Source organism: Salvelinus fontinalis, chromosome 30 (genome assembly GCF_029448725.1).
Source record: "Salvelinus fontinalis isolate EN_2023a chromosome 30, ASM2944872v1, whole genome shotgun sequence".
Classification (NCBI taxonomy): Eukaryota; Metazoa; Chordata; class Actinopteri; order Salmoniformes; family Salmonidae; genus Salvelinus; species Salvelinus fontinalis.
Window position 1 is genome coordinate 29,989,475 of NC_074694.1, and position 18,857 is coordinate 30,008,331.

At 43.3% G+C, this 18,857-nt stretch overlaps 1 protein-coding gene across 8 annotated transcripts in view; it reads left to right on the forward strand.

Annotated features, from left to right (window-relative positions):
* Positions 1 to 67: 67 nt before the first annotated feature.
* Positions 68 to 18,857, forward strand: part of wu:fj29h11 (uncharacterized) — a 57,603-nt gene continuing 38,813 nt past the window's right edge. For 4 of the 8 annotated variants that reach the window (XM_055890397.1, XM_055890403.1, XM_055890402.1 and 1 more), the window contains exons 1-12: positions 68 to 288; positions 871 to 948; positions 1,106 to 1,242; positions 3,792 to 3,991; positions 4,162 to 4,515; positions 12,580 to 13,163; positions 13,390 to 13,573; positions 13,770 to 14,269; positions 14,507 to 14,635; positions 15,987 to 16,184; positions 17,421 to 17,561; positions 17,706 to 17,966. In XM_055890397.1, coding sequence (XP_055746372.1) covers positions 1,115 to 1,242; positions 3,792 to 3,991; positions 4,162 to 4,515; positions 12,580 to 13,163; positions 13,390 to 13,573; positions 13,770 to 14,269; positions 14,507 to 14,635; positions 15,987 to 16,184; positions 17,421 to 17,561; positions 17,706 to 17,966 — 2,679 coding nt within the window. In that variant the 5' untranslated portion in view covers positions 68 to 288; positions 871 to 948; positions 1,106 to 1,114. Of the gene's footprint in view, positions 289 to 870; positions 949 to 1,102; positions 1,243 to 3,791; positions 3,992 to 4,161; positions 4,516 to 10,945; positions 11,058 to 12,579; positions 13,164 to 13,389; positions 13,574 to 13,769; positions 14,270 to 14,506; positions 14,636 to 15,986; positions 16,185 to 17,420; positions 17,562 to 17,705; positions 17,967 to 18,857 lie in introns of those variants that run through there. The other 4 variants (XM_055890400.1, XM_055890404.1, XM_055890398.1 and 1 more) reach the window with 4 other exon arrangements.

Consider the following 18,857-nt stretch of genomic DNA (forward strand, 5'->3'; position numbering starts at 1 on the left):
ACGTTCATTGATACTAGAGTAGATTACATTTTATTTGATATCTCCTTCCCAATAGGTGGCGACATAACATTTCAATACAGTCCCCGTGTATTACAATCGATAAATAATGTAGTCTAGCCACGTAAACATTGTAGCCAAGGAACCAGAGGCAATTTAAAACCAAGTGCAGCAGCTCGCCTTTCTGAGTTTTGTCAGTAACATCTACGGATAATTGCAGATTATTTACGGTGTGAAATTATTTGTTTATAAATGCAAGATGCGCCAGAAGTGTCTTAACTAGGCAGCCAGGTAGGTGGCTATCGTTAGCAGGGGTGTATTCATTTAACCAATTCTGTAGCAAAACGTTTCTTAAACGGAAGCAAATGGAACGAAACGGAGAGGGACTTACCTGAATTTGTCCAATGGAAACTGTCGCTTTATTGCGAAACGTTTGGCAACTGGCGGAATGAATACACCCCTGGTACTCACTGGGTGCGGGACGTTAGCTAACGAACATTAGTTAGCTAGGTAGGTAGTTAGTGATAAACGCCACTATGTACAATTAATAAGCTAGATAATGTGGCTTTGGAGGCGAATGTAGCTAAATCACTTGAAAAGGGAGAGTAGATAACTGGCTAGCTAGCTAATCTTGTTCAAAGACAGTGTACTAGTTAGAGCCAGCTATCAACGTCACACCGGCACGTGGGCACTTGTAGCTAGCTATCTACTTTTTTAAAATCAGACTTCAAGCCCGTTTTGACATGTTTGCAGCAACATCAAGTTTTGCTTTGTCGTGTTCTGCAGCAACATCAAACTAGCTAAACAAAATTCCACTGTTGCAATAAAATATCTTTAGTTATATGTTTTATATCATCATGTGCCATTCCCCAGGACCAATGATGAGTCGCTGTGCTCCAAGAACTTATTTACCTGACAGGCCTTGACAGCACACAGGAACATCAGACCCAGGTACTGCATGAAACAGAGGGAGCCCAAAAGTGCACAGCTACTGCTTTGAACATCACACCACTAACCCCACAGTGTGCCTATTTGTATTACATGAAGCTAGCTACATGTGTTTACTTGATGCCAGTCAAATAGACTAAACGTTTCCTCTTGAAAGCAGACTGATATCATGGAGGAAACAAAGGGAGAGCTGGTACATCTGTGTATGGACTATCCTGAGGGTCTCTCCATATTCAAGATTCACAACCTTTACCTGAAGGCCTACAACAAGCCTCTGGATCTGGGATGCTCAAACAGGCAAGGATAACTTCTAATATAGACCAGTGAAGGGCAACTGGTCCGAGGGATGTACTGTACACACCAATAGTCAACTAATCATGGGTTAAATCAGTCTTACGAGTTGAGCTGGTATGAAAGCCTGTACACCAGGGATCATCAACTAGATTCAGCAGCAGGACAATTTTTTTATTGAGTGGATGGTCAGGGGGCCAGAATGTAATTACAAATAATTTGTAGACTAAGTTGACTGCAAGAAGCCCAACAGATAATATTTTCCTAAAACATAATCATTTCAAACCTTGCTTACGTTTGTATGCAATCACATACAGTTGAAGTCGGAATTTACATACACTTAGGTTGGAGTCATTAAAATTTGTTTTTCAACCACTTCACAAATTTGTTGTTAACAAACTATAGTTTTGGCAAGTCGGTTAGGATATCTACTTTGTATGACACAAGTAATTTTTTCAACATTTGTTTACAGACAGATTTGTAAACTTATTCACTGTATCACAATTCCAGTGGGTCAGAAGTTTAAATACACTAACTTGACTGCCTTTAAACAGCTTGGAAAATTCCTGAAAATGATGCCATGGCTTTAGAAGCTTCTGATAGGCTAATTGACAATTTTAGTTAATTGAGGTGTACCTGTGGATGTATTTCAAGGCCTACCTTCAAACTCAGTGCCTCTTTGCTTGACATCATGGGAAAGTCAAAAGAAATCAGCCAAGACCTCACAAAAACAATTGTAGACCTCCACAAGTCTGGTTCATCCCTGGGAGCAATTTCCAAACGCCTGAAGGTACCACGTTCATCTGTACAAACAATAGTACGCAAATATAAACACCATGGAACCACTCAGCCGTCGTACCGCTCAGGAGGGAGACGCAATCTGTCTCCTAGAGATGAACATGCTTTGGTGCGAAAAGTGCAAATCAATCCCAGAACAACAGCAAAGGACCATGTGAAAATGCTGGAGTAAACAGGTACAAAAGTATCTATATCCACAGTTAAACGAGTCCTATGGCGACATAACCTGAAAGGCCGCTCAGCAAGGAAGAAGCCACTGCTCCAAAACTGCCCTAAAAAAGCCAGGCTACGGTTTGCAACTGCACATGGGGAAAAAGATCGTACTTTTTGGTCCTCTGGTCTGATGAACCAAAAATAGAACTGCTTGGCCATAATGAACATTGTTATGTTTGGAGGAAAAAGGAGGAGGCTTGCAAGCCGAAGAACACCATCCCAACCATGAAGCACGGGGGTGGCAGCATCATGTTCTGGGGGTGCTTTGCTGCAGGAGGGACTGGTGCACTTCACAAAACAGATGGCTTCATGAGGAAGGAAAATTATGTGGATATATTGAAGCAACGTTTCATGACATCAGTCAGGAAGTTAAAGCTTGGTCGCAAATGGGTCTTCCAAATGGACAATGACCCCAAGCATACTTCCAAAGTTGTGGCAAAATGGCTTAAGGACAACAAAGTCAAGGTATTGGAGTGGCCATCCCAAGTCCTGCCCTCAATCCTATAGAAAATGCGTGGGCAGAACTGAAAAAGCGTGTGAGAGCAAGGAGGCCTATAAACCTGACTCATTTACACCAGCTCTGTCAGGAGGAATGGGCCAAAATTAACCCAACTTATTGTGGGAAGCTTGTGGAAGGCTACCCGAAACGTTTGACCCAAGTTAAACAATTTAAAGGCAATGCTACCAAATACTAATTGAGTGTATGTAAACGTCTGACCCACTGGGACTGTGATGAAAGAAATAAAAGCTGAAATAAATCATTCTCTCTACTATTATTCTGACATTTCAAATTCTTAAAATAATGTGGTGATCCTAAGACAGGGAATTTGTACTTGTATTAAATGTCAGGAATTGTGAAAAACTGAGTTTAAATGTATTTGGCTAAGGTGTATGTAAACTTCTAACTTCAACTGTATATCTCTATTATGTTTGGGAATACTTTAACATGTTTCCAAAATTAAAATAACTTGGAGCTGATTTGCTAGTGTTTTTACTGACTTTTACGTCCTCCCCCTCAGAAAAATCATCCGCGGGCCAAATTTGACCTGCAGGCCGCAAGTTGGGGAACCTAGTACAGGGTTTACCAAACACGCCATCCCAAAGGGATGCACATTTTGTTTTTTGCCATAGCACTACACAACTGATTAAAATAATCAACTAATCATCAAGCTTTGATCATTTGAATCAGCTGTGTAGTGTTAGGGCAGAAAACACAATGTGCACCCCTTGGGCTCCAGAGGCCCGAGTTTGGGAAACGCTGGCCTAGTGCCCAGCTATCCTAGCAGATGACAGTGTACTGATGTATAGTGTACTAATGATTATTGATGGCTCATTAACAATTTTTTTCTACCTGTATTTGTTTTCTCTTTGTATATGTCCTTGTCTATGTTTTGATTGCTTTTTTGTATATAGAGCTGCAACCAAAATTTTTAATCATTATCTTATCTTTACCCTACTCTACATTGTTACTATGGTAAATGTTTTCTCATACAGTAGGTATCGGTGAAGTACAAACTTTCTAATCCTATCTTATTTCATTCTAGGTTGTTGGCACTAGAGACACTGCTGAAGACCATGCCTGACCAGCTCCGCTTCTCCTCTACTGGAGGACTGACTGTATGGCCTATCATGTCTCGTCTACAGACAACCACCTCATCATCTTCCTCACCATTAGCATCATCGTCAGCAGCAGCTAAAGAACGTCCCACTGCACCTGCATGCTCAGCACAGGATATCAGCAAAGGTAAGAAGTTGAGGAACCCACTGATCTGTATATGAGTGGATAAGTGAAAACATGGATTCCGCCGTCTTACTTACACCAATCCAACCCTCAGATCTGTAGGCAGACGTTGTATTTTCGAAACAAGGAGATCTTTGGTTTTGCCTAACGTGTTGATTTGTCTTCCTCTCCAGCTGTGTGCCTGAACAGGCTCAGAAGAGAGGTGCTGCTCATGCTCGGCGCCATCCCTGGTGGTGTGGAGGTGCCAAAGCTTTGTGCCTGCTACAAGAAGATGTACGGCAGGCAGCTGACCCTCGGAGAATATGGGCTGGCAGGCCTCCAAGAGCTGTTTGCTGCCCTGGGGGACCAGGTGTGTGTGGAGAGACAGGACAAGATGAACTTGGTTAGGCTGAGCAGTCCTGGCGACCAGATGGAATACTCACAGCCACAGCAAGATCCTGTACGGGAGAGGAGGAGGAGGAGGAGGAGAGAGGAAGAAGAGAGGGATGTAAATGAAAGCCCGTCAGGAGCTCTGCTCAGGAAGACAGGTGAGGCTTTCTGTTGTTATATTTAGTGTTGAATAGACTATAGGGCTGGGCGAATGTATGTTTGAGCGCAATATTCCAAATGCCTGTTTTGCAAAAGTCCTTAATTTTTTTTTTTTTACAATTATGAATGTTTCTTTCTGCTTTTTCTCATATTGTTGTTTTGGTCTCGTCTTCTTCGCTCCTTCTGTCCTGTGTGCACATTTCCATTTACAAATGCATACAGTACCAGTCAAAAGTTTGGGGACACCTACTCATTTCAGGGTTTTTCTTTATTTTTACTGTTTTCTACATTGTAGAATAATAGTGAAGACATCAAACTATGAAATAACACATATGGAATCATGTAGTAAATGTGTTAAAATAAATATTTGTATTTATTTAATATTTCAGATTCTTCTAAGTAGCCACCCTTTGCCTTGATGACAGCTTTGCACACTTGGCATTCTCTCAACCAGCTTAATGAGGTAGTCACCTGGAATGCATTTCAATTAACAGGTGTACCTTGTTAAAAGTTCATTTGTGGAATTTCTTTCATTCTTAGTGCGTTTGAGCCATTCATTTGTGTTGTGACAAGGTATGGGGTGGTATACAGAAGATAGCCATATTTAGTAAGAAACCAAGTCCATATTATGGCAAAAACAGCTCAAATAAGCAAAGAGAAACGACAGTCCATCATTACTTTAAGACATGAAGGTCAGTCAATCCAGAAAATGCCAAGAACTCCGAAAGTTTCTTCAAGTGCAGTCGTAAAAACCATCAAGCGCTATGATGGAACTGGCTCTCATGAGGACCGCCACAGGAAAGGAAGACCCCTGAGTTACCTCTACTGCAGAGGATAAGTTTGTTAGTTACCAGCCTCAGAAATTGCAGCCCAAATAAATGCTTCACAGAGTTCAAGTAACAGACACATCTCAACATCAACTGTTCAGAGGAGAGTGCGTGAATCAGACATTCATGGTCGAATTGCTTCAAAGAAACCACTGCTAAAGGACATCAATAAGAAAAAGACACTTGCTTGGGTGAAGAAACACTAGCAATGGACATTAAGCTGGTGGAAATCTGTCCTTTGGTATGATGAGTCCAAATTGAAATTTCTGGTTCCAACCGCCGTATCTTTGTGAGACGCGGCGTAAGTGAACGGATGATCTACGCATGTGTGGTTCCCATCGTGAAGCATGGTGGTGTCACTGTCAGTGATTTATTTAGAATTCAAGACACACTTAACCAGCATGGCTACCTGGTTTGGGTTTCGTGGTACTATCATTTGTTTTTCAACAGGACAATGACCCAAAACACACCCCCAGCTGTGTAAGGGCAATTTAACCAAGAAGGAGAGTGATGGAGTGCTGCATCAGATGACCTGGCCTCCACAATCACCCGACCTCAACCCGATTGAGATGGTTTGGGATTTTTTAATTTATCCGTTATTTTACCAGGTAAGTTGACTGAGAACACCTTCTCATTTACAGCAACGACCTGGGGAATAGTTACAGGTGAGAGATGAGCCAATTGTAAACTGGGGATTATTAGGTGACCATGATGGTTTGAGGGCCAGATTGGGAATTTAGCCAGGACACCGGGGTTAACACCCCTACTCTTACGATAAGTGCCATGGGATCTTTAATGACCTCAGAGAGTCAGGACACCCGTTTAACATCCCATCCGAAAGACGGCACCCTACAGGACAGTGCATTGGGATATTTTTTTTTAGACCAGAGGAAAGAGTGCCTCCTACTGGCCCTCCAACACCACTTCCAGCAGCATCTGGTCTCCCATCCAGAGACTGACCAGGACCAACCCTGCTTAGCTTCAGAAGCAAGCCAGCAGTGGTATGCAGGGTGGTATGCTGCTGGCAGGTATGCTGCCTGGATGAGTTGGACTGCAGAGTGAAGGAAAATCAGCCAACAAGTGCTCAGCATATGTGGGAACTCCTTCAAGAGTGTTGGAAAAGCATTCCAGGTGACTACCTCATGAAGCTGGTTGAGAGAATGCAAAGCTGTCATCAAGGCAAAGGGTGGCTACTTTAAATAATATAAAATATATTTTGATTTGTTTAACACATTTTTGGTTACTACGTGATTCCATATGTGTTATTTAATAGTTTTGACGTCTTCACTATTATTCTACCATGTAGGAAATAGTTAAAATAAAAAATGTGGCAGCTTCTCATTGCGCACAGAGCAGACACTACTAAAAAGGGAGTATCAATGAACATTGATTCTAGAAAATGAATGCACAGTTTGTCATTGCGGTACTAGGTCCCAGTAGCAGCATTTTAGCCAAATACTGTTATTCCTTCTGTGTAGTCTGTTTTGTAAATGTGCAATAAGCATAAAACACAATTATTTAAGGAATTGGCAACTTCGTTCTCTCTCATTCCTAGAAATAAGGTAGGCAACCTGATTTCAACATCTGAACAAAGTAGACAGGCTAGCATGCTGTACAAACAGTTGGAGATGGACAGAAGTGTTAAGTTCATGTTTTAAATATCCCTATATTTGTTATTACGGTGCTATCGCTCTGTTATTTGTGCTCCTGCGTAGGAGTCTCGTTGTTGATGAACCTGGCCTGGGTGGAATGGCAACCGTGTATTGCGCTAATGCGGTTGAGTAAGCGTTGTTAAACTGGAACCTTGTCGTTGTGTCATTTTGAGTTAACAAGAAGGGTGTGTTCATAACAATTCAACTGATCTACCTTGTTAGCTAACAAAGAGATCAAAGTTGGCTAGACTTGAAATATAGCCTAAAGATAAGCTGGCTACTCACTAGCATGTGTGCTTGAGAGATTTATGAGACTTGTGTTTAATTTTCTATAATGCCTGCTACAATAAGTTTACAATTGGCTCATTCATCCCCCTCCTCTCCCCTGTAACTATTCCCCAGGTCGTTGCTGCAAATGAGAACGTGTTCTCAGTCAACTTACCTGGTAAAATAACGGTAAATAAATAAATAAATAAATAAATAAAATAAGTTAGTCATTATTAGTGAATGTGCATTATGCATGGTTCTGGTTAAATGTGTAACAAAAAGGGCATTCCATAGGCAAACTTGAAAGCCAGATCAGTGATTATGGCAAAAAAGCAGGCTAAACTATTTTGGGCTTATATTGTATTTAGCCTAAGTATAATTTCACAAGCCCTGAATTCATTAGATTATTGATGACTGTTTGAAATGCAGTGTATTTGACATTTAATTGTACATCAAAGCTTATTTAGAGAACATTTAAAACATATATATCTCGTGAATCGCCCATAGATGGCCATAATGCTCTTCAGCAATGTTCCCTCTAAGCTGTGCACCCTGCTCCCCCTGGACTGCCTCACAGAAAAAATATCAGCCCGCGCAGAGAAGTATGAGGTTGAACTTGACTCAAAATTCTAGAGTTTTCCCCCTTAGTTAACACTATCAACGTTTCCCTCTACTGTAGGAATTGTGATCGAATCAACGCAATATTAGCCACTTTCAATGCAAGATACTGAAACAAAACAAACTATGTAAGACTTAGTTTTGCATACTAACTGTGCAAGAGATTTTATTGTAGGCAGAATGCATCGGAGTAGGATCCTGTTGCATTGACCGGAACGACTCAGGCCCGTACTCTACACAGACGGGTGCGCCATATCCAATCAGAGCTGCATTAGTCCTATATGCAAATAGACCATTGCCATAATGGATCTGTGCCATTCACTTTCAACTGGACTGTGTTTTCAGCATGAGCGGTCGTGAGTAGATGTGTTTGTGTTGAGATCAAAGCGAGAGCTGCATGTAGCCATGTATGCACATTTGTTCTTATCCTTTGCTACATAGTACGTTATTAGCCCAGTTATAGATACTTTGTAATCAGCAATGGGTGAATGGGTGAGGGATTGCTTCTTACAAGAGCACAAAACGTTTACATTTCTATCTTTGAAAAGCGAGTCGGTAAAAAGCTGTTTTTTTTGTCTTAATAGGACAGTGTTGTATTTTCGGGCAGGCTTGAATAAGCTAAGTAGCCAGTAGGCTGAGGGTAGCATCATTTGTCTGATTCTCTGTAATAATAGTATGGGAATAATAATGCATTTTATTTTGTAAAGTGTTTTTTTGCATCGAATAACAACATTTTCAATCCCCTGTCGTAGAAATGCTTTAGGAAGAGAGACTGCAGATTATTTCAAACAACAACTTTATTATTAGATTTGCAAAAATGAAGAAATCAACGATCCACCCAACAGTGCATTGTTGAAAGCCCAACAAACAGAGTTGTCTCATTCCTTTTATAGAAAATACATCATTTTATCTTTGTGACTGTTAGCAGATGTACAGAAACAGGGAACAGTTTTGCAAAAAGTAATTTAGCTTGTCTGTGTAGATCAAGATAGCTGATATTGCCACCATTCTCTGTTCCTCCCTACACTTCCCACATAGCTAAGTTCCTGCCGATCGTCAACACAGGAGGTCACAGGAGGTCACGCTCTGCGGTCGCACCCAAGCGGCTCATAATTTGACCTTTGAGCACTCGACTGTACTTTTTTGGGTGTCACCCGTCATCCGTAGACTTTCTCCGTACTGTTTCACACGATTCTTGCGTAGGTGGTAAAAGAGGTTAGTGGTGTTTGAGCCTGTTGTCGGGACCGGCCTGCGGCATCATTTGCTGGCTCGGACTCAGGTCTCACGGTAGAAGGGGTGCAGGACCGTACTGAACGCCGTTGTCGCCATGCGTCAGCCAATTAGGGGGGATTAACGTTCACACTGTTGGTCAAATTATCCCTTCCATGGATCTAGACACCATCTGTGGTCATCTTTGCCATAACCTTCGAGAGAGGATAGACCAGAACAACAGTTTAGGGCATTTCTGATTCAGGAAATCTAGACAAATTATTTACTCTCTCAAATTATATATATATTTTTTACTACCAATATTCTTAATACAGATTTCTAAAACAGTTTTCAAAGAGAATAAGAATAAGAATAAACAGTTAAAAATATATATAATAATTGGCTAATACCCCCCTATCATCTTGGTGATCTAACTGCAAAGTTACAGGGTCAGGGAGTTAGGGGGCCAGTCCTTAGGGAGACATCCCAACCATACAGCAGATATAATTGCCGTTATAATCATTGGTCAGTACGGAGAATTAAGTGAAACCACAAGTTGAAATTCCTATCTCCATCCATGGCTAATTTAAGAAGGTGCCAACTTTAGCTAGCTGGCTAGCTAGCCGCCGGAGGACAACAACACAACGTGATGCAACAATTTGAGTTTTTCTGTCAATGACGTATGCTCCTAATGGGATTTGATAGGAGTGACGCCAAATCCAAACTGGCTTCCCTTGACACTTTTTTTTGGGTGCACCAGCTGCTACTGGAGGCTGAATGATATAACAGCTATTTCCATGTTATGGGATGCATTTTCTCCATTGTTTCTGATGGTAGGCCCCTCTGGTAGGTCTACATTATCATCATCCACAGTAGCCTACTTGACCACTGTCTGAAACTGTAACTTAAAGCGGGTACAGCCTCAGTGTGCACAGAAAAACATGCTGGAAGTTGCACAGCATTTTCACAATGTTCAAGTTTGCTCTCAGCAGACCTGCAATTTGCTCAGTGCTGTTGAATCTTTTTAACTGTATGAACCCTACACATTTATAGTGGGAGCTGCTAGGCCTAGGGGATGGGGATAGAGGCTAAAATAGGACAAGGCCATTCTATAGTCAGGGTTCTCTGTGTTAAATGGAATAGAATAGGAAGAGGCCTGAAAAACAAGTGTACATGGCAGCACATGCACACACACACACACATAAAAACAAGCCTCTGATTTCTGCAAGCACGGTCACATGACTTCCCTGGTAACAGCTCAGATGTGGCCAGCTGTAGCAGACCAGGAAACCGAAACTCAAGCCCTTGGACCAATCCCTCCCTCCCTCCCTCCCACTCTCTCTCTTCACTCACGTCATCCCTCACTCTCCTGTTTTTCTGTTCTGTTTTCCTCTTATTGCTTAGTCACCATCATCTCTAATCCCATTCCAACATCTAGCCAATATACATCATTCATGTTATTACTACACAGATAAGATACTGGAGCAACGTGTTTTACTGTGTTGTCTCCTGTTGCTACAGTTTAACATCTGCCTAGGGACTGAATATTAATCAGCTTGATAGCAAATCTGGTGCAACACGCAAGTTATGTATGCCAACATGGTCCCTGACAATTTAAAAAGACACTGAAAAAGAGGCAAAACAAGGTATTGAAAATAACATTTGAAACTAGTCCAGATGATTTTACCACCCACAGAGGGTTGCTACACTACAGTCTGGTGGCTAGTTTCTGTCTCTCCTTCCTGGAATAGGAGAGTCAGACACTAATGACCCTGTTCTCAGCTGATCACTGCTTTTACTTTCTGTTTCCTTTCTCCTGTGAGCTGCTATGATTGGTGGATTGTCAAATGGGGAGGGGGAGGTTTAAAGGATGAGAGAAAGGTGCAGGGAACCATTTTGAATCAAGCACAACAAAGTTCAGACTGAAGTGTATTATATCTACCTATCGACAATCAAAACAACCATTTGGTAAGGTGACATTTTCCTTATAGGTTTGACTTGTCAATGAGGATAGCTGTTGTTAAAGGGATACTTCCCCAGAGTCTGTGTGTCCAGTATGAAGGGAGTTAGAGGTAGTTTTGTGATCCAATGCTAACTTGTACGGTTTAATTTAATATTCTGTGATCTGAGTATTGTAACAAAAATATCAGAGACATAAATGTTTAGCTGCCTCTTTAAGGTTACCTTGGTAACCGGGCCACTCAGTCATCACATATGCCTGTGAGAATGTCACTCTTTTTGCTAGCAGTGGGAGCAAACTCAAACATTGAAAAGCAACCTAGCATTTGAACAAAACAATTTTAATAGCCAAGAAACACGAGGACAAAGTCTCACTTTAGTAGACTTTCGAGTAAATTAGACCAACTTTTATGCCTGTGCCCATTGTTTCTAAAAACAAATCTTTCAGTACTAGCAGTGCTGACATCCCCCCCTAGACAGGCAGTGTTGCTGTGCGAGGTGGGATAGCTATAATCTTAGGATTCAGATTTCTTTGTGCATTTGAAAATATGAAACAAAAGGCAGAAATACTTTGAAAATAGATACTCCAGCATTTATTTAGTTATTGATCACAACTCGCACTTGTGCCCATACTTAACTATTTTAATTAAATGCTTACACTATAGAGCCCGGAGCGTTACCACACGCCAACCTGACAGGTGAATTAGACATTCTTACCCGCCAATGCCAAATCGACTCACGTTTGGCAGGTGGCGGGTGTTAATTTTAGGCCCTGTATATACAGTGGTGCAAAAAAGTATTTAGTCAGCCACCAATTGTGCAAGTTCTCCCACTTAAAAAGATGAGAGAGGCCTGTAATTTTCATCATAGGTACACTTCAACTATGACAGACAAAATGAGGGGGAAAAATCCAGAAAATCACATTGTAGGATTTTTATGAATTTATTTGCAAATTATGGTGGAAAATAAGTATTTGGTCACCTACAAACAAGCAAGATTTCTGGCTCTCACAGACCTGTAACTTCTTCTTTAAGAGGCTCCTCTGTCCTCCACTCGTTACCTGTATTAATAGCACCTGTTTGAACTTGTTATCAGTATAAAATGTATGCTTATCACGTTTGTAAATGATATGCTTATCACGTTTGTAAATGTTTTACAAGTGAAATATTTTGGCTGATTATTAATAACTATGAGTAAGTTTAAAGCTGGACTGCTTTTTGTCTAGCTAGTTGACGTACCGATTTGAATGGGATATTCTGGGTTCTTGTTTGGACCTTTAAACTCAGGTACTGTGTTTTAGATAACAGTTTGAAAATGTCTTTGAGTCATGAGATTGCTTCACTCTTTTACCCATGGTCTTATGTTATTACCTGCTATTACACTGCAAACTCCACCCAGACTGACTCATACAAGCATTATCTAAAATGTTCCTTGTGTTTGCATTGAAAATGACCTAACTTCCTTTATCCTGTGTGTGTGTGTGTGCACGTTTATGTGCGTGTGTTTGTTTGTGTGTGTGTGTGTGCGTTAGCGATGTCGGAGACTGAGAAGGCCCAGAGGAAGATCCTGTCCCTGGTGGAGCAGCACCCAGAGGGGATCCCCCTGAACAAGCTGACGGTGGCCTACAGCCAGAAGTACCACTGCAACCTCACCCTGTCCTCCCTGGGCTTCAGCTCCACATCTAGCCTGGTGGCCTCTCTGGATGGGGAGCTCTATGTGGACAGGGACCTGGTCTTCCACAGAAGCCATAGAGGAGCCGCCGGAGCTCCAGCACAGGCAGGGGGAGACCAGGTTAACATATCCCGCAGGCCTCGGTCTGGGAAGGACCCACCGTCGAGGACCCTCTCCCCCAGAGATGTACCACTGAAAACCCCACCTCTGTCTACTGCCCCGATCAGCTTTGGTTTCAGCAGTGGTTCTGGGTCTGATCCCCTACAACCGACCCCAGGCTCTCGCTATGGGCCTCCCCCAAGCTCTGGGTCTTCCCTTGGGGCTACCTGTCCTTCTATTCCCCCCTTTGCTGTCCCTCGCTCCTCCCCTCTCCTTTCTTTCTCCAGAACAGTGAAAGAGAATGAAGAGGTGACTCGGGAAGAGCTACTAGACAGAGTTAAAGAAGTATGTTATTTTTTAAAGTTGTATCTGTTTTATAATATAATCTTTCTAGGCCGTTGCTAGAAAGGGAATATTCTTGTTAGAATTGCCTGGTATAAATAAAGGTTACAAATATACTGTTCTTAAATCTGTCTTTTAGTTCCTATTAATGTTGCTTTTTGTATTGTAAAGTGGTTGGTGTATTGTTTTGAGTGCACGTTTAAATAACGCTTGATTGGATGTGCTGTAGGTGATAAAGGTATACCCCCCTGCCGCCACTACTATCGCCCAACTACAGAACGGCTACTTGCTGCGCTTTGGGAAGCCACTTCCTCTCCAGCAGTACAGGTCTCTGTACGACAACCATGAGAAACAACCTGCAGCATCCTGCGCACTTGCAGTCCAGGGAAAGACAGGAGCAGAGAAACCAGCAGGTAGAGAGACCATCATAACTCATAATGTTAAGAAGTTGTAACTGAACAGTTGCCATGCTGGCTGGTTTAACATGAACTGTATGTGTTGAAATTACCTGTTACCTCTGATTTGACCCATGAACTCTCTCTCTGTCTTACTCTCACTCACTCACACACTCCTCCTCTCACTCTCTCACTCTCTCACACACACACACAGCCACTCCAAAGAAGAAAGAGCGTGAGGGACAATCTGCTCCTTCCACACCCCTGAACAACGGATACGTGCAGGACCGGATGCACTCTAAAACAAGGTCCCCCCTGCTACAAACAACATCACCAGTTCCATCCTCGTCCCCGTTACTCTCCCAGCCCCCCGTCACTCCACAAATCCCCCAGCCTGGTACCTCCGCATCGGACTCCGACTTCCCTGCACTGAAAGCGGAGCTGAGGCTGACCAAAGCCCAAGAGCGGAGGCAGCTAGCTGTGGGACAGAGGGAAGGAAACTCCCCTGTCTTCAGAGAGGCCTACCATGCCCAGCTCAGGGAAGTGCATGGGGCTAACGTGCGAGCTGTGGAGGCGCATGCTGAAGAGGAGGAGGAGGAGGATGGGATGAGGAGGAAGAGGAAGAAGGCTCTGGATCCTGAGGCGGTGAATAGTCTGGTGGAGGACGTCATACGAGACATCGCAGCCGAGGGAGAACTTGTCACCAGAGAGAAGGTGACAATCTTTCCCCGCTCCCCTTATTTACCTGTAATTACAACACACACAAAACCGTACAACTTATTTTCAAGTGGCACCATCTGGTGGACACTTTGGGATCTTCTGCTGTCACTCCAGCCTCTTTCTCTGCTTCTCAACCTAGGTCCCAGAGGGCCATTTTCCAGCTTGACTTTTGTTGTGGTGATGGGATGGTTTTAACCTCTTCCTCCCTGTCCTGTTCTGTCCTGTGCCCAGGTGATCTCCAGGGTGTGCAGGCTGATGCAGGTCCGCACTCTGGAGGCAGGCAGGATAGACCTCCGCTGGCAGATACCAGCTCTGAAGGACCTGCAGCGCAACCTTCGAGAGATCAACATGTTCATAGAGGTCAGGATATTCATACACGCACATACAGTTGTGGCAAAAAGTTTTGAGAATGACACATATTAATTTCCACAAAGTTTGCTGCTTTAGTGTCTTTAGGTATTTTTGTCAGATGTTACTATGGAATACTGAAGTATAATTACAAGCATTTCATAAGTCATAAGTTTCATTAAGTTTATGCAAAGAGTCAATATTTGCAGTGTTGACCCTTCTTTTTCAAGACCTCTGCAACCTGCCCTGGCATGCTGTCAATTAACTTCTGGGTCACATCCTGACTGATGGCAGCCCATTCTTGCATAATCGATGCTGGGAGTTTGTCAGAATTTGTGGGTTTTTGTTTTTCCACCCGCCTCTTGAGGATTGACTTCGAGTTCTCAATGGGATTAAGGTCTGGGGAGTTTCCTGGCCATGGACCCAAAATATCAATGTTTTGTTCCCTGAGCCACTTAGTTATCACTTTTGCCTTATGGCAAGGTGCTCCATCATGCTGGAAAAGGCATTGTTCGTCACCAAACTGTTCCTGGATGGTTGGGAGAAGTTGCTCTCGGAGGATGTGTTGGTACCATTCTTTATTCATGGCTGTGTTCTTAGGCAAAATTGTGAGTGAGCCCACTCCCTTGGCTGAGAAGCAACCCCACACATGAATGGTCTCAGGATGCTTTATTGTTGGCATGACACAGGACTGATGGTAGCGCTCACCTGGTCTTCTCCGGACAAGCTTTTTTCCGGATGCCCCAAACAATCGGAAAGGGGATTCATCAGAGAAAATGACTTTACCCCAGTCCTCAGCAGTCCAATCCCTGTACCTTTTGCAGAATATTAGTCTGTCCTTGATGTTTTTCCTGGATAGAAGTTGCTTCTTTGCTGCCCTTCTTGACACCAGGCCATCCTCCAAAAGTCTTCGCCTCACTGTGCGTGCAGATGCATTCACACCTGCCTGCTGCCATTCCTGAGCAAGCTCTGTACTGGTGGTGCATTGCATGGCAAAGAGGGACTTTGCAATTCATCTGATCACTCTTCATAACATTCTGGAGTATATGCAAATTGCCATCATACAAACTGAGGCAGCAGACTTTGTGAAAATGTATATTTGTGTCATTCTCAACTTTTGGCCACGACTGTGTACACACACACACACACACACACACACACACATACACACACACACACACACACACACACACACACACACACACACACACACACACACACACACACACATATATACCAGAGGCACCTGCAACGCACTTTCAAATCAACATGTTCAGTTTGCACACATACGCACGTACATTTAATACAGTTTTTAAACTGAATAATCTGATCATTAACTGGTGTGTATCCATATCTCTCTCAGTCTGCAGAGGCTGTGACTGCGATGTGTACCCTGTATGAGTTGGGTCAGAACCTGGCTGGTCTGCAGAACAAGAAGCGTTTTGAGGAGCTGAACCTGGGGCCGCTGTGTAAACTGCCTCTCATCCATCGCATGTTCAAGATAGACAGCAACACCAAGGACGAGGACATTCACCAGATAGAGACTGTGGACATACTGAGGGTAAGAGAGACATTGAACACATAGAGACTGTGGACATACTGAGGGTTAGAGAGACATAGAGACTGTGGACATACTGAGGGTTAGAGAGACATAGAGACTGTGGACATACTGAGGGTGAGAGAGACATTGAACACATAGAGACTGTGGACATACTGAGGGTGAGAGAGACAGAGACTGTGGACATACTGAGGGTTAGAGAGACATAGAGACTGTGGACATACTGAGGGTGAGAGAGACATTGAACACATAGAGACTGTGGACATACTGAGGGTTAGAGAGACATAGAGACTGTGGACATACTGAGGGTTAGAGAGACATAGAGACTGTGGACATACTGAGGGTAAGAGAGACATAGAGACTGTGGACATACTGAGGGTTAGAGAGACATAGAGACTGTGGACATACTGAGGGTGAGAGACACATTGAACACATAGAGACTGTGGACATACTGAGGGTGAGAGACACATTGAACACATAGAGAATGTGGACATACTGAGGGTGAGAGAGACATAGAGACTGTGGACATACTGAGGGTTAGAGAGACATAGAGACTGTGGACATACTGAGGGTGAGAGACACATTGAACACATAGAGAATGTGGACATACTGAGGGTGAGAGAGACATTGAACACATAGAGACTGTGGACATACTGAGGGTGAGAGAGACATTGAACACATAGAGACTGTGGACATACTGAGGGTGAGAGAGACATTGAACACATAGAGACTGTGGACATACTGAGGGTGAGAGAGACATTGAACACATAGAGACTGTGGACATACTGAGGGTGAGAGAGACATAGAGAATGTGGACATACAGAGGGTGAGAGACACATTGAACACATAGAGAATGTGGACATACTGAGGGTGAGAGACATTCGCCAGATAGAGGCGCATGACTATTTTACTTTGTCATTGTTTCTCTAACTGGGGACCTGGTATAATTGTCCTTTGCTCGGGACACCCAGTGCGGGTGGCGGTCATTTTTCATGGTCCTTTAAGCAAGATTCAGGCAAAGTGACAGGCAGGGTAAGGGCTTTGGTAGTATATATGTGGCTGTTTTTCTTGATTGTTTGTTGTGCTGTATTTTAGTACTATCTGATTTTGTCTATGAATTGTAATTGCAGGGCTCCCTTGTGAAAGAGACCCTGAGGTGACTCCCTGTTTAAATAAAGTTTATAAAAATATATATATATATATTGATTGAACAATCGTTTTCCTGTCTCCTCCTTCCAGAGTCTGCGTGTGTTCAGGAGGAAACAGAATAAGCCCAAGGTGGACCTGGCTGAGTTTATGAAGCACCTGTCTGACCAGTATAGCTGTGACTCTCCCTACGAACTGGGCATTCGTATACACAGCGTGGGCCTGCCCATAGCCGTAAGTTTTGAGCTTCGCAGAGGTACCAGTTCCAAGTGTTGGAATATGGTCAGAGCTTATGAATATGTATGAATATCTTATTTGAAATAACGTAAATAACATAAATATTGTTAGTATTATATTTCATTCATGTCTCCCCCCCAGACCTTACAGAAGGCGGTGAGCTCAGAGCATGTGTGTATGGAGCGTGCCCGGGAGGCCATTCAGAGGGAGTTGGAGGAGGAGGTGGGGGAGAGGATGAGGAAGATGAAGAGGGTCGTGATGGAGGGAGCACAGGGCCCCGTCCTCTTCTCCTCTGTCGGGAGTGCCGAGCTGAGGAAGAAATACGTTACCATGACTGCAGCCGATGCCGTGCTCGAGGTCTTCACCAACGCGTCCGGGGTCTTCAACCCCAAGATGACCAAGGTGATTGGTTGGTTGATTGATTGATTGCTTAATTAATTGATTAACATAAGACAGCAATACAAAACTTATGGATGGTTGGTTGGATGGTCTTTGGTTGGGCCATTGGTTTAATCAGGTGGGTTAGAGCTGGGTGGGAAGCAAAGCCTGCAAACCCTGAACCCCATGGCTCTGGGGTTTTAACTAACATTTGCTGTGGCTGCTGTGCTTGTATGATGTTTGTTGCAGAATACAGCCTTGGTGCCCCATGGCTTGGTCTCCCTGTTGCGATCCTGTACACAGTAGGAGTAGGTCAACCCTGTGATGTTGGTGCAGGGTTTTGTGCCATCATTTGCATGAATGCCTCAGAGGCGTTGTGGTCAAATTCGTCCAGTTTCTTTGGCCACTCATTTCTTGTGATGTTGGAGGAGTTTTGTGCATACAGTCTCCGAAATGCCTCATAGGCTTTGTGTTCAGTTTTGGTCCAGTCTCGTTTACTGTCATCCACTTGTCTTTTCATTGCTTGAGCAACAGAGGATTTTTCACATTCCTCTAAAACTTGCATTTTGTCAGCTGATGCAGCCAGCTCAACTTCCTTTTCAAAGAATTCCCTTTTTGCCTTTATTTGGGTTTCTTCCATGTTTATTTTCCAAAACTGCAGCTTTAGCTTTCAAAGCAGCGCGCTCAGCCTGCGCTTTCATTCTAGCACTGGATGCACTTGACCTTGTTCTGGAGACACGGGACTTCTTTTGATACAGCAGATACACTGTCGTGTGGCTCAATGGCCCGTTGCAGTCATTTTTAGACTTGGATGCACTTTCTGATCCAACAGAGATAATGTCATCAGGGCCAATGACACTTTGCAGATGGGGATCAGCTTTCACTTGATCTAGAAATTCCTTGAAAAGCAATAGT